The 15974-nt window shown below is 35.4% G+C and overlaps 1 protein-coding gene across 1 annotated transcript in view; it reads right to left on the reverse strand.

The window, feature by feature from the left end:
* The window catches only part of LOC150099908 (uncharacterized), a 156672-nt gene that overhangs the window by 88409 nt on the left and 52289 nt on the right, over nt 1-15974 (reverse strand). Inside the window, exon 3 of the mRNA XM_090402519.1 lies at nt 14194-14265. Coding sequence (XP_090258645.1) covers nt 14194-14265 — 72 coding nt within the window. The remainder of the gene's footprint in view (nt 1-14193; nt 14266-15974) is intronic.

The following is a 15974-nucleotide window of genomic DNA, read 5'->3' on the forward strand; positions in this document are numbered from 1 at the left end:
TCTCACATTCAGTTTTATTTCCCTTTTTATATATGGGTACTATGAGAGCTCTACTCCAATCATAAGGAATTCGTCCCTCTGTCCAGGCTTTCTGAACTATGCAGTGCAGCCACTGTAAGACTCTTATACCACCATACTTCAGCATTTCTGGTCGAATATCATCTACTCCTCCTGCCTTTCCACATTTCAAGCCTTTGATGGCTTTTTCTACTTCAAGTATGGATATGTATTCCTGACTGCATGCCTGGTCAGTGTTTTTTATCACTGTGCTGTCATCACTGCTTGTTTCATTTAGCAGTTTTTCAAAGTAATTACTCCATACTTCAAGGATATCTTTTTCTCCTGTTTTCATTTCACCTTTATCATCTCTAATTCCTTTTACAGCACTCTTTCCTCCATTCCTAAGCTTCTTCAACAACCTCCAGAATATTTTGCCACCTTCTTGATATTTATTTTCTATATTCTTGCCAAAGTCCTCCCATGACTTTTGTTTAGCTAGTTTTACACACTGTTTAGCTTTCTTGCACTTGTCTCTGTATTCTGTAAGAGTAAAAGCTGACTTATTTGCCAGGAACTTTTGATATGCTTTCTTCTTTTCCTTCACTGCCTCTTTAACTTCCTGTGTCCACCAGGGAGTTCTGATTTTTTTATCTTTGCACACAACCTCACCACATGCCTCTCTGGCAGAATCAATCAATGTTTCCTTCAGAGTTTGCCACTGAATCTCCAAGGTTTGATTCCTGTTCTCAAACTCTTTCATTTTCTTTTCAATAATATTTCTGTATTTTAGTCTACAGTTTACATCTGAGAGCTGCTCAACTTTTATTCGCTTTAAAACTTTCTTACATGTTATTCTTTTCAATATGAAATTCAATTTTATCCTGCTCAAGACTAAATAGTGATCACTTCCAATTTCAAATCCTCTGTACACTCTGGTGTCCTGCACCAGGGAGAAAACATCACTATCAACAATAACATAGTCAATGAGACTTTTCTTATTCCTAGCCTCTTCTCTCCATGTGAATTTGTGCACATTTTTATGTTGGAACATGGTGTTAGTAATAACCAGTCCATGTCCTGAGCAGAAATCCAACAGATATTTGCCATTATTATTAGTTTTGCTCTTTTCTCCAAATTTTCCCAAAATATTTTTGTATGTCTCACAATCATTTCCTACTCTACTATTTAGATCCCCAACAAGGACCAACTTTTCCTTTTTCATTGTGTCAGTTGCTTTTTCTAAAGCCTCAAAAAATTCCTCCACTTCTACCTTAGTAGAGCCTTCTGTGGGACCATAGGCACAAATAAGTCTCATTGTCCAGTTCCCCATTCGGATATTTGCCCACATTACTCTACTTGAGACTGACTGCCATTCAAGAAGATTAGCCTCGTATTTTGTGTTGAATACTATGGCTACTCCTTTTCCTTGATTGTTATTGCCTGAATATAACATTTTGTATTTATTGCTCAGAAAGATCTCACCAGTTTTGGTCTTTTTTGTTTCAGTCACCCCTATTGTGTCGATCTGGTACTTATCTAATTCCTCAGCTAACTCCATTTCTTTGCCATTCAGGCTTCTTACGTTGATAGTACCGATCTTTAACTCTGGTGATGTTGAGTTGGGGTTTGTTTTCAGATTTGTTCCAGTAGCTGACTTTTCGCTGTTCGCCCTGGTTCCCTGGCAAAAACAACGGGGGCCTTGTTTAACCGGGCGACGCCCCAGCTGGCATGAAATTTTGTCATGTTGTACCATCATTTTTTATTTTGGTTTAACCAATAAGAATACAATTTGGTCGGCTAAATCCCAAATTGCCAGCCCATCCTCGTTCGTTCAGTATCAAAGTAGATACCTAACAGGGTGCACCACGAGAAGGTGAGGATTGGACATTAGGTCAGAAGCCCTGGTCGGTTCTCCGCATTCCTTTAAAGGCTATGTGGAGGTCTCCTCTCAGTTATACAGCTTTGACCCTTAAGCACCCCCTGTAGATTTATTTATTAATAAATTGGCTACTGATTAGGAAAAAAAGAATTTTTTAAAAATTATTCTGTATAGGCAGCACCCCCATTTAAAAATTCACGGGTCGCCACTGGTATGTGGTTTAAAAGTAGTGCTAAGGTTGCAATTGTGCAGCAATCCATTTATTTTATCTCATATCCCTTTACTGTATGGAATGGTTACTGTAATCAGTATAATTTCCCTTTTTAGGCACAGTTTAGTGAAGAAATTTATTGATGGTATATTTGCTATAGGCGTTATATATAAACACATTAATAATTTGTAATTCGTGCTTAAGAGCTTGCTCATTACTAATCTAATTTTGAGGATGTTAATAACGCCAAGATTTTGTGAAGGACATTAAATTTCTCCCAACTAATACGGTTGATAAAGTTCATTTAGAAACTTGTAATATTTTGAATAATACCAAAGCACTATGCAACAATCTCACCAACAGAAATAGCAGTAGTCAAATCATTAAAAGCTAACGAAGATATTGTTATCATGAAGGTAGATAATGGTTTTTTAAACAGATCAACATAGCTTCATCAAATGAATAAGTTAGTCTCTGACAGCAGCACATCAACTTCTGAACTACAATCCAACTAACAAGACTAAAAAGAAAACTTAAGTTTTAAACTAAAGAAATTAAGATTCTAGTAGCAAGGCTTATACGTTGGTCACACATAACTGGTAATTAGTTTATGGAATTAACAACGCATATACAGTATATTAATTAAAGGTAACTTTAATGAATAACTTCTATATTTCGGCAACATCACATTGCCATCTTCAGGAACATAAAGATATGGTATGTGCACGCAGGCACTAACACAAAGCAAATGAGGAAGAAAGCAAGAAACTAATATTGTTCCTAAAGTCCTAATGATGCCCTCTGGCAGGCTAATTTGGTAGTCTTGGCAGTTGGGCTGAAGTTCTCATAATGTAAGTCTCCCAAAATTGGGAGACTTATCCGCTCTACCAAAGACCAACCACTTCCCCTAGACCTACCTGGTGTATACCAGGTCCCTTGCAGCTGCAAATTGTCCTACTTTGGCCAAACAGGCAGAACAACAAATATCAGGATTTCAGAGCCCAGGGCGGCTGTACTGGTGAAACCAGATGTAGTCTTTGTGTTCTGAAATTCTGATATTTGTTGTTCTGCCTGTTTGGCCAAAGTAGAACAATTAGATAAATTAGGACAAAGTAGATACCCACCATAAAATTCGTTGGAAGAAAACAAAAATAATTCATTGCAGCAAGTTTAAATACGAAAGATTATTCAAAGAATCTTCAGCAGCTCTAAAAAACGTTCCTAACCTCAACAAATTTGGGTGCATGAAACTACCCCAAACAACATATGACTGACTTAATTAAGTCACAACTTAAAACAAGTACTAAAAACATTAACAATTTACTTCATAAAATTCAGCTATCCAGCACTAGAACAGAAAATAACTATATGGAATGTTCCAGTGTTTTCACTTGACAACTGTCAATTCCAGATTGAATGGAAAGAGAATAGCTTTTCATCCAATCTTCACTCAAAAGAACATTACAATGGTGGGTGAAGATACATAAACTTCTTGATATGAATTGAACAAATAAGGAATCCACAAAATACAACTATTCATTCTTATATTTTTCTTTATTTGTTAAAGGGAATATATCTTGACGATTCTTTGTACTGCTAAACGATAAGCTGTTTCCACCAATAACATAGCCAGGAGGCATGGTTAAGCTTAACAGCTTCTTCACTAGTCCCCTGCTAATAGTGCAACTACAAGTACTGCTGCTGTATCCTTCTTACAGTAAAATATCATTTTAACAAATATTTTATCAACATAAGCTATATTTTATACAACTTTTATTTCACCATATTAATACAAATAAAGAAAACCAACTAGCATAAAAAACTTATTGTTTAATACTGAATTTAATACTGATCATATACAAATATTTTAACATTCTTTGCCTACCAGTTTTGCTAGCAAACTGTCTAGCTTTTTCAAGGCGTGTTGACGGAAAAGCATAAAAAATATTAAATGCAAATCGAAAGGAACATTAAAAATGTTGTAAACACTCTAGTAGCTAAGGTTGCATTCGCATGACAAAGACTGAATGGACTTATTGTTCTTAATCATTATCACGCATGTGTGTTTGTTGTGAATGCATAATGTGATTACTAGCTAGCTGTAATTCAGATGGATTTAGAGAGAGGATGAGATTTTTCCATGAACAGTTAAGAATAGTACCCTGGTTTCTGTTGAGGTTTCCGCCAGTTTTTAACACTACTGGTTTCCTTGAATAAACAATGTCTATAATCGTCATCTAAATATGGCATGGAGCTATTTTGCCACTATCGCGTGGTTAGACACACAGAAATGATGTGCTAAGCTGGAAGAAATACTTCTGTTGTGGTTTACATCATCAACATGCTCTCTCTCTGTCTGATCTCCAAACTCCATGAAGTTTATCCAATGTAGGCAAGACCATAGCAGCAAGGAATGTAATATACTCCTGGATATTTGTAGAATAGCACCTTGTCTTTTGGTGATCCTAAAAAATGTTTGATGCTGGTGGTTGGTTTGAAGATCACTGATGTTATAGGCTTTTAGTATTCTGGCTATTTGATAAGAAATTGACTTGAAGGGAATCACTACAGTAGAAATGTGCTGGGAGTTTGGTTCTAACTAAGCATTATCCATATCTTAATATGGATAATGCTTAGTTTGTGTGTCTTGTGATGGTTAGAAGTATAATGAAGGTGTCTTCCAGTGTCTGTCGGCTTTCTGTAAATAGATAAATTGACACTATTTGATTGTCTTTTTATCAAGATGTCAAGAAAATGCAGATGGTTGTTATTTTCAACTTCCAGAGTGAATTTTATCTTGTTATATATGGATTTGATTTTATTCACAAACGATTTTAGGTTTTCTAAGCTATCTTGCCATATAATGAAAATATCGTCAACATATCTCCACCATATAGATGGTCTAGGGAAGATTGTTGAGAGAATTTCTTTTTCAAGTTTTTCCATGAAAAGGTCTGCACAAGATGGTGATAGCGGACTTCCCGTCTTGAATGATGTTTATTACCTCTTCTACTGGTTTGCTGGTGAAGAGGGACACAATATCCAGACTGGCTAGTATGTCTGTTGGTTCAATCTTAATGGCTTGGAGTTTATTTACAAAATGCTGACTATTCTTGATATAGGATTCTGTTGATCTTATTTTGTTATTTTAATAAGTTTACAAGCTGCTTAGCCAAAAGGTAAGTTGGGGATGATCTCCCATCAGCGATTGGACGGAGAGGTATATCCTTTTTATGTATTTTAGGTGTCCCATATAGTCTGGGAGTAATGGGATGCGAGGATTTTATTCTTCTCTTCACTTTTTCTGGCCAAATGTTGCAATTACGGATTAGTTGGTTTGTTTCATTGTGATTTTTTATGGTGGGATCTTTGTCTAGGATCTTATAGCTAGAGTTGTCTGATAGTAATACGTTTAACTTATCATAATAGTCTTTAGAGTTAAGGATGATTGTTGAATTTCCCTTATCAGCCTTGGTAATGATGATATCTTTGTTTTTCTTTAAGTTAAAGATTGCCTTTCTATCATAAGGAGACATGTTGAGAATAGGTTGTTTAGCTTAAGCTAGGATTATGGTACTTTTGAATCTAATAGTGTTGGCTGCAATTTGCGGTAGTAGATATAGGCCTTTTTTTTATGTGTGGAATTGAAAAAGGCCTATATCCACTACTTGAATTACGTTATCAATCCATCTTAATCTCGGTCTTCCTTTTTTCCTTGTTGCATATATCTTTTCTCTCAGTATGGCATACAGAAATCTTCCATTCTCTCTACATGAACTAACTATTGCAATCTCTCTGCTTTTATGAACCTAACAATATCTTCTTCTTTGTATCCGACTAATTTCTTTGTTGTACAGTACTCTCCATACACTATTTTCTTCAACAGGTTCATAAATTCTTCTTATAATCTTCCTTTCAAATTTCCTCAAATTGTCTTGGTCTTTTTCACTAAGAGTCCACGCTTCGCTTCTATATGTAACCATGGGTCTAATGAACATTTTTATATATAAGTATTTTAATATTTCTGCTTATTAGCTTGCTTTTAATCATGTTCATATTTGCATAATATGCTTTATTACCAGTTTGAACACGTTCTTTAATTGCTATAGTTGATCGTGCCTCATTCTCAACAATATTCGATGCTGCTGGCACACTCTCCCTCGACGAGTCTTTGGACTCCCTGGAAGTGTCTAATAATATCGCCTAGATACTTAAATCTGGTCACTCCTTCAAAAAATTTCTCCCCAACTTGTAGATTCTGTGGTCTTATTTCTGAAGTTGACATCACCACTTATTTAGTTTTATTTACATTGATCTCTAATCCCATATCATTAGTTTTTCTTTCCAGTTTATTATACACTTCAATTAACCGTTTCTTAGTCCTTGACATGATAACTATATCATCAGCATAAGCACATAACTGACCTGATTTATTAAAAATTGTCCCTCTTTGATCTAAATCTTTAATCACATAATGTAAAGCTATAATAAATAATGTTGTTGATAGTGCATCTCCTAGTTTTACACCTTTATTAAATTTGAAGGGTCACTAAATTTATTATCTATTTTAACTTTTGCTTTTGTTTTTTAAATCGTCATCATTACTAATCTAATTAATTTTGGTGGAATCACTAATTCTTTCATAGCCTTTTGTAGACTATCCCCTGTTTAGACTGTCAAATGCTTGCTTAAAGTCTATAAATAACATATGTAGGTCTATTGAATGATCAAAACATTTTTCCATCATCTGTCTGATAATGAAAAGACGATCAATGGTACTTCTGTTTGTTCTAAATCCACATTGATATTCTCCTATTTTCTTTTCGGTGATTTCTTTAAGTCTGTCATTTATCATGGATGTAAGAATTTTATAAGCTACATTAAGTAATGTAATACCCCTATAATTACTACAGTCAAATTTATCTCCTTTTTTATAAATATGACAGATTATACCAACATTACAGTTGTCTGGCATTTCTTCCTTGGACCAGACTGCCGAAAATATATCCTGTAGTACAAAACATATTGAATCCCCTCTGTGTTTCAGTAATTCTACAACCATATTATCTTCTCTTGGTGATTTATTATTCTTCATTTTTTATATTTTAGCTTCAATTTCACTAGTTGTCAGTGGTTTTATAGGGGTATTCTCTTCTACATCAATGTCCTTTATTGTTTCTAATTGAATATTTTCCTCATTTTCTTCTCTATGTCATAAATCCTTAAAATATTCTGTCCATCTCTCTACTATTTTATTTTCCTCTCCTAACAAATTTCCATTCATACCTTTACATCCATTAATTCTTGGTTGAAATCCTTTTTTTCATTTATTGGAAAGCAGCATAAAATTTTCTATTTCATTTTGAGTATTAAGTTGTTCTATTTCTTTTATTTGTTTCATAATCATTTTCTTTATCTTTTTTTTTTTTTTTTAGTATATTATTTGCTTTTCTTCTAAGTTCATTGTATCTCTCCTGATTACTTCTAGTGTTTAGCTGCATCATTTGTACTCTGGCTCTGTTATAGCTGCATCAGATTCTTCATTATGAGTTCTTTTCTTTTCACCTATCGTTTCAGCAGCCACTTCTTTAATCATATTTTCTACTCTATTCCATTTTCCATCAATATTATTGAATCTATCAGCTATGTAATTTTCAGTTTTATTTAATTTAGTTTTCAAGTTATTTTGGTATTTCTTAGCTTCCTTTACATCATTACTAAGTTTATCTATGACCCATAACCTAGCCTTCTTTTTTGTCATCATCTTTATCACATTTGATAATCTTTCTTTTATAATCATCTTCACTAGATAATGATCGATGTCACAATTAGGGCCTCTACAACTCCCGACATCAATGACAGAGGAGAAATGACGTCTTGACACTAAAACATGATCAGTCTAGCTTACTTCGTTCGTGATTGGTATCCTCCAAGTTCCCAGATGAATTGCTTTATTTGCGAATGATGTGCTTCTTATGAATAATTTGTTTCTGATTGCAAATTGCATCAGTAAATCATGTAACGCAAATATTCCTGCCACTTGCTTTTGATTTTCATCTCTCCCAGTCTTAGCGTTAAAGTGTCCCATGATTAATAGAATATCATACATTTGTATCTTACAGCAGATTTCGTCAAGTTGCTCATAAAATCGATCTTTATCAATTTCTTCTTTCTCATCAGTTGGTGCTTGAGCTGAAATGACAGTAATATTTCTAAATTTTCCTTTTAACCACGCTACCAGCCAAGACGTCTATAGATGTCAAGGTTATCATGGATGTGAAGTGCATATTAAAATTATAATACCATTGATATTACATTGAAATATATGATGGATACAAAGCATATGAGGATGCGTTTGATCCATAATGGCCAGTTACGTGGTTAATCTTATTTTGCATATTCAGTCAATAATAGCTTTGTATTCTAATATACTTTTCCATATTTCCTTGCTTACTATGAAGCCAGCACACAGCTGACAAGTTTGTTCATTGGGACCACTATAAATAACACTATAATGCTGTTAATCAATTCTCCCCTGTCCTTGCCATCGCATTTCTTGTAGTGCAATAAGGTTTATTTTATATTTCAGCATTTCATTAGCAACTTCATTCATCTTTCCTATTTGTTTCATTGTCCTTACATTCCATGTTGCCATTTTGATTTCTCTTCTTCTTATTTTATTCTTAGTTTCCTGTCTATTTCATAATCCAATCATATCCTTTTTTCCATTCCAGGTTGGTTGCCATTGAGCACTATTTGGAAGTTTTGTTTGTATCAGTTTTGTAGCATCAAATTTTTTATGTGATTGAGTTGCCAGCCCAATGCACAACCTTCCTCTCCTTCATCTAGGCTTCGGACTGGCTGTAGTGATCACTACTCAGAGTAACTAACTTCAGGCAGAGTTTGGGTTAGGATTAGGGTGAACAAAAAAATTACAATAACTAACATAAACAATAAACCCCAGGATGTTTGTTGAAAGGGTTGTGATATGATATACAAGGTTTATTACATTCACCTAAAGACCACAACCCTTTCAACAAACATCCTGGGGTTTATTGCCGGCCTGGTTGGCCGAGTGGATAGCATATCCGCTCTCCAGCCAAAAGGTTGTGGGTTCGAATCCTGCCATAGGCATGGATGTTTGCGATTGTCTGTGGAAATAGCAGTGGTGGTTGGTGGTAGATGGCGTTGGTGTAGTTGCAGTCAGTTGGTGATTGAGTGGTGGAGACAGAGTTGTAAAGCAGGTGCCCTCCCTCAATGAGTCCTTAGACTTGAGGTGTCAAATAATAATAATAATAATATTCCATGTTCTTGTGGCCTTTCTTACATAGGCCAGACATCTAGAAGTTTGGAAATCAGAAAAAAGGAGCATACTGAAGATGTTAATAACAACAGAGAAGACAGCTCAGGTCTAGCTTTTCATTTTTCCCACACATATCATAACAATGAATGGGATAAGAGCTCCATGTGCCTTACATGGAGTTCTTCCATACCTGCAACATAAAAGAATCCACTATGGTAATCTGCTCACTAGGCACACTGAATAGAAATCAAGGAATGATCCTATTTGATATTCGAAATTGCTCATTAGACCTATTCGCACATCAAACTAGCTTTTCAACAAACTATCGTACACACATCACTGAACAACAGCTGACCCCTGCCAACTTTCACGCTCCACGTGTTTTCTGTTTATAACTTATATTGTAATGGTTCTTACATGTTTCTGTATTTTAGTAATGTTATAGTTCATGTTAGCTTTTTATTGTAATTTTTAGTTCAACCTAATCCCAACCCAGAAGAAGACAAGTATAAAAAAAAAATCAGCTAACGCCTTTTTGTTCCCATATAGGGAGTAGGTGAGGCCATTTTTTTTCCGCCCTATGTAACTTTTTGGAGACTGAGTGGCAGTTCAATCTCAACTGGTAGCCAATCAGAGATAGCTGGCCCAAGGCTATCACTAATTAATTGGCATGCAATGAAGAAGGCAGCTAGTAAGTGCCACTATCTGGTGGTCCCTAACCCTAACACAACATATTTAATGTCTAAAAATAGTGTGGGTTCGATGGCCGATTTTCTTGAGTTTACGGGACGAAAAACCCGAGTTTCCGGGAGCTCTTGCCAGAGATTGACTAACTCTGGAACCGGTTGAGAAAAGGCTTAGAAAAAGTTCCTCTAGTCGGTGACTAGATTTGAATGCCTTTCGTCATGCGGTCAAGCACTGTAGAGTGCAAACGCCACTTCTACTGAGCTACACAAGTATTATTATTATTATGATTATGATTATGTGACACCTCCAAGGAATCATCATAGGAAAGCACTCAAATCTGCTCCACTACACATCTCTCCATCTCCCCTAGCACTTAATTCCTAGCCTACACACAATGTGACTATTACCATCAATGCCATCTACAGCCCATCACCAACAACAGTATTTAATTTTGTCTGTAAATTGCATGTTTTGATGGCCAATTTTCATGTATGCAGCAAAACTAGTCAGTTTCATTTATGTATTAATATGATCAAATAAACCCAATGTACTCCTCCTTATAATTTGATTTTACTGGTTGAAAATCTACATATTCATCTTTTATTTAATTTTCAATAATTTACCTAAACTAAAAATAATATTTTCTGTAAACAAAATCATGTAAAAATATCTAAATATCTTAACAACAACATGTCTGTTTTGGCCAATAGCTGAGCAGGAGAACTTGAAAGCTTGAAAGTAGCGTCAACAGTCAAGGAGTTAGTAGGCCAGTCCCCCTACTACATAAAAAGCACACACCATAAACAAAGTTTATTTTTCACTTGGTTAGAGTATAATAAAATTAGTTTAATCCTTTATCCAAGTGTGAGCAAACAAAGTTTGCGCCTGAAAGTATCTTCAGGACTGGGGTAAGGTGGTATAACACCAGGGCCACCTTACCCCAGTCCTGAAGATACTTTCAGGCGCAAACTCTTTGTTTGCTCACACTTGGATAAAGGATTAAACTAATTTTATTATACTCTAACCAAGTGAAAAATAAACTTTCAACATCTTTCTCTAAATCCAGAGTAATTTATTAAAAAAAGGTGGCACACCATTTGGCAACTCCTATAGGTAGAGATCACCTGCTAATGCTTCTGCCTGGTATCTCCACTTGGGCCTGGCTCCCACTGAAGAGACCTCAATAAAGGTCAAAACTAGTCTGGGTAGTGGCCCTTCCCTTAATGCATAACATTAGACATATCTGCAAGGAGATGTGTTTTGCATTATAGGAGATACTGAGATAGGAGTGTTGGTAGCTTGCTCCACCTTTGCAACGAGTTGCCCTGGTGTTGTACCACCTTACCCCAGTCCTGAAGATACTTTCAGGTGCAAACTTTGTTTGCTCACACTTGGATAAAGGATTAAACTAATTTTATTATACCATAAACAAAATTAAAAACACAACACTCAGCAAAGATGATTTGTTAGTCAGTTTTGACATTTCAGCCCTTTTCACAAATGTTTCAATCAGTGACACAATTGTTCTCTTCCAGAACAACTTTCTGTTCAGTGATACAGTGGCAACTTCCTCTCTCTCTCTCTCTCTCTCTCTGGGCCTATATGCTGCATTCTGATTATTTTGAGTAGGAAAATAATTTTTGCCTACAAAAACAAGGTACAGCCATGGGCATTCCACTTTTCTCTCCTATTGTCAACTTTTATATGGAAGCTTTTGAGCAACATGTTCTAGATTCCTCTACTTTAAATTACAATTTGACTTCAATACTTTTGACAATGTTTTTTGGTTATCTGGCCAAATAGTCAACAAACTTTAAACACATTGCTCAGCCAAATTAACAAACAACATGAATGAATATAATTTACCACTGAAATTGAGAACCAAAACTCATTTCTATTTCTAGATAGACTTGCCACACATCTCTCAGGCAATCAATCTGTCCCTCACTCTCTACTGCAATCTTACACATACAGGCCAATACATACATATAAACTTTTACCACCACCCTTCATAAAAGCTTAGAGATATTAACTCACTAAAATAATGTGTTGTGAAAGAAAAAGATTATCAATGCAGAGTTTCTGTCCCAGGAATTCCTGGGACATTTTTGAATCTTTCTTGTCTTGCATACAAAGAAAAATTTGAAACATTTCACACACTTACATTTAGAAACTTGAAACAGAAGTGTCTAATTAAAATTTTTTAATTTTAATAAAAATGAGCATTACATGATATAGATTATAGAAATATCTATCAAGTCTACTAGCATCGCATGTAAGAAAAACATCTTATATAGAAAAATTAAGAATTTTATAAACAAAATAAGACATTACTAGATAGAGTTAAGGATTATCTAGAGGAAGTAATATTAAATTGTATACTTAGGGAAAGGAGGGTTAATCGGGTCGGAGTTAGATGGATGAGCAATATCATTAAACACGAACTGCAGAAGAGGAAAATACTGTGGACAGTATATAAAGAGAATGGTATTCAGCAAACTTATGAACAGTACAAAGGCTAAGGCAAGAAAACTGACCACCAACTGCAAGGAAGGCAAAATCGGATTATGAGAAGATTCTAGCCAAGCAGGCCAAAGGAAATGACAGAGAGTTCTTTCATTATGCAACAAGTAAGAGGAAGAATGACTATGGAAGATTAGCCTTAATGAGTAACGATGGTCACAAGGAGACAGAAGCAGATGAAATAGTTCAGTTACTGAGTGACCACTTTGCAAGGGTATATCATCCTAGTGAGTTACTGCTTTAACCTATGTGACAGACACTAATGTGGGAACAGGTGGATGGATTGGAGGTTCTTAGGATATTGCAGAATCTCAATGTAAATAGAGCTGTGGGACTGTATGGGAATCAGCTAGGGTTTTGCAAGAATGTGCAAAAGAACATGAAGCTTTGACTAAGCTGTTTAATTTAAGTCTGAGCTCTGGTAGAGTTCCAAGGGAGTGGAAAGAGAGCAAAATAATTCCTTTGCATAAGAGAGGTTCTAAGACTGCAGCAGTAAATTATAGACCAATCAGTATCTCAGGCATTTTGGTAAAAGTACTGAAAAAACTGGTCAAAAAGAGAGAATTCAAGAATAGATAGATAAAAATATGACACTGTATGATGGTCAATGTGGCTTTGTGAAAAGTCACATATCGGTAATGCCTTAGTAATTTACTACTTTTTATAACAGATGATGATTCTGCTGGATTTTTCAAAGGCATTTGACAGAATATCACATGGAACTCTGTAATGCAAATTAGAACAAATGGGGATGGATATCACACTGGTTAAGTGGATAAGAGGGTGGCTGCTGGCCAGATATCAAAAAGTGGTATATCGAGGGGCAGAATCAAGACAAAAATAGGTGACTAGTGGTGTTCCACAAGGTTCAGTGATGGGACCATTGCTGTTTAATTTGAACATAAATGATATAGAAAATAATGTGAAAGGAAATATTCAGTTGTTTGCTGACAATGCAAAATTAGGTACAGATAGTTAATCAAGGTGATCTGGAGAGCTTGCAGGACAATTTAATGGGTGTCAATTTAATGTCAAGAAATGTAAAGTTATGCAATTTGGGATAACAGATTACAAGCTATGCATCACATCAATGGCACTGTACTCCAGGAAATAGATGAAGCTAGATTTAGCTTCATCTATTTCCTGGATGTAGACAGAGAATTAAAGTAAGAGAATTAAAATTAAAGTGAGGCGAGTTATATTCGAGTAAATACGGTAATTATAACTCACTTTATAGTTCTTAGTTTATTCAGGTTATTTCCTGATAAAGTGAAACAAAGCATTTCATGCAACTAGTTGAAATAAAAACATAGTTTCTATCTGACATTTTTCTCTGTGGTTTTATACAAAAAAAAAAGTTCTAAAAATTCTAAATTATTTTTCAGTTCATGCAATGCTTATCTGTTTGATTTTACACTTATTTCATATCTCTGAAACATGCAAAATGTATAATGTGCAGAGGTGTCTTTGTGATGTACATTTGCTTAAACAATATTTAGTATTATTTGACATTTTAAGCATACAAAGTCACATTTTAACATGATATTCAACATGAATTCTAAGGTAGATTTTAACATAAAACAAACTTACCAAAAGTACCATAAAGAATACACATAATCACAGCAAAGATTGTCTCCACAACAATACTGTTCATCACCACATCTGTAAATGATATAAACAAGTTTACAAACAATAATATAATTCTTTGAGTTAGCAATAAAAACATAATGCACATTTAGATATTATTATTATCATCATCAGATCTCTTTGGAGTGTGACTGATCATGGGTGGTCCTCATTATCATACAAAAAATTCATTAAATCATACTGTAAACTCATTCCCCATTTCTGCACCCCCCCCCCACACACACAGATGCAAAAACCTACTCCTCACTCTTTACTGCCCACACTTCAACAGCTTTCAGTGATAGCCTCTTTCTCACTGGTTTCCCTCATTTCTGTGAAAAATCTCATCCACAGTAAGTAATAAAACACATCTCACAAATTACATCTTAATCGTATTAGCTTTCAAGTGTTATCTACCTGGTGGCTTATTCACAGAAGCCATCAGACAGCGATTTGCAGGCAGCGTCTGCAAATAGCTATCCTAAACTTGTGCTTCTGCATTTTATTGTTACTGCAAGTGTTTTTCATTCAAATTAAACATTAAATGGAAATCTTAACAGCAGGTACTAAGGAGCCGATTATTTCTGCACAACCTGTGCTTATAGTGCACCTGTACTTAAGTGTATTAAATCAGTTCTCTTTTGATTTAAAAATCAGCCATGCATAAGTGCTCACTATGCCTACCATACATAGCAAAGATGGTGGTAACGAAAGCCAACAACAAATGAGTATATCATGTGTCTCACCTGCGCAGGGCATTGATCGCTGACAAACCCACAAAGTGCTACAGCCGTAAAACTGATGTCAGCGATTAAAAAAGGGTATAATGTGCAAGTTCTGTTGCTACTGGCTACATGCTTCCTGCAAAAAATAAGATGAATTGGTGCACAAGATATTTCAACCTCAACCAGCTCTTCTGTTCACTGTGCCTTCCTTCTATAAAACAGCTCAACTTAGGCAAACGAACTGAAAACCTTGAACAGCACATCAATGCAATGAATTAAACTTTTTCCTCCAAAATACAAGCTGTAAACCAAGCTTGAACTAATTGACAATCAGCACTGCAACACAAATTCACCCTTGACCACGAATGAACTCCATGACCTAATTGCATCAATGGAGGCCAAAAACAAAAAAATTCAACACCATTATTTTGAACTTTCCAAAGGAAAATGGAAATTTTTAGAAAATATGTTCTATTCTAAAAATATCACTAGGTGCCATTGTTTCGGACTCATAAATGAAACAAAAGACAGAACGAACTTTCCCCGCCTTGTAAAAGTGACTTGACACGCCAACAAGCACATCAAAATTAATAACAGCAATCAACAACAAGTTCAAAGACACTTGCACCCAATTGAGCATATGTGCTTGACCAACCCTAACATTTTCCCAGAGGGAAAAAGGATGCCAGCTTTGAATATAACTTGAAGAAAAATGTCAAAATGGAGACAACAGTTGGATCATTGAATACAGACAGGTTAAATTGGTGCAAAAATCAAATGATGCAGCTAGCAGACATCATGAAGACCAGTATGCAGGCACTGCATAGGAAATATGCAAGACCCTTGCGGTCAAACATATGCCTCACAGAACCCTTCATATCTACTTCACCAACATCCATGGCCTAAATTCCAACCTTAACAGTGTCCACTTCCATCTTCAGCCTATCAAACCCCACCTACTCTTTCTGACAGAAACTCAAATCTCACCTCCCCCAGCAGTATTCATCTCAACCTTTCAAA

Source organism: Typopeltis vanoorti, chromosome 13 (genome assembly GCF_054136105.1).
Source record: "Typopeltis vanoorti isolate ZY-2024b chromosome 13, IOZ_Tvanoo_1.0, whole genome shotgun sequence".
Taxonomy (NCBI): Eukaryota; Metazoa; Arthropoda; class Arachnida; order Uropygi; family Thelyphonidae; genus Typopeltis; species Typopeltis vanoorti.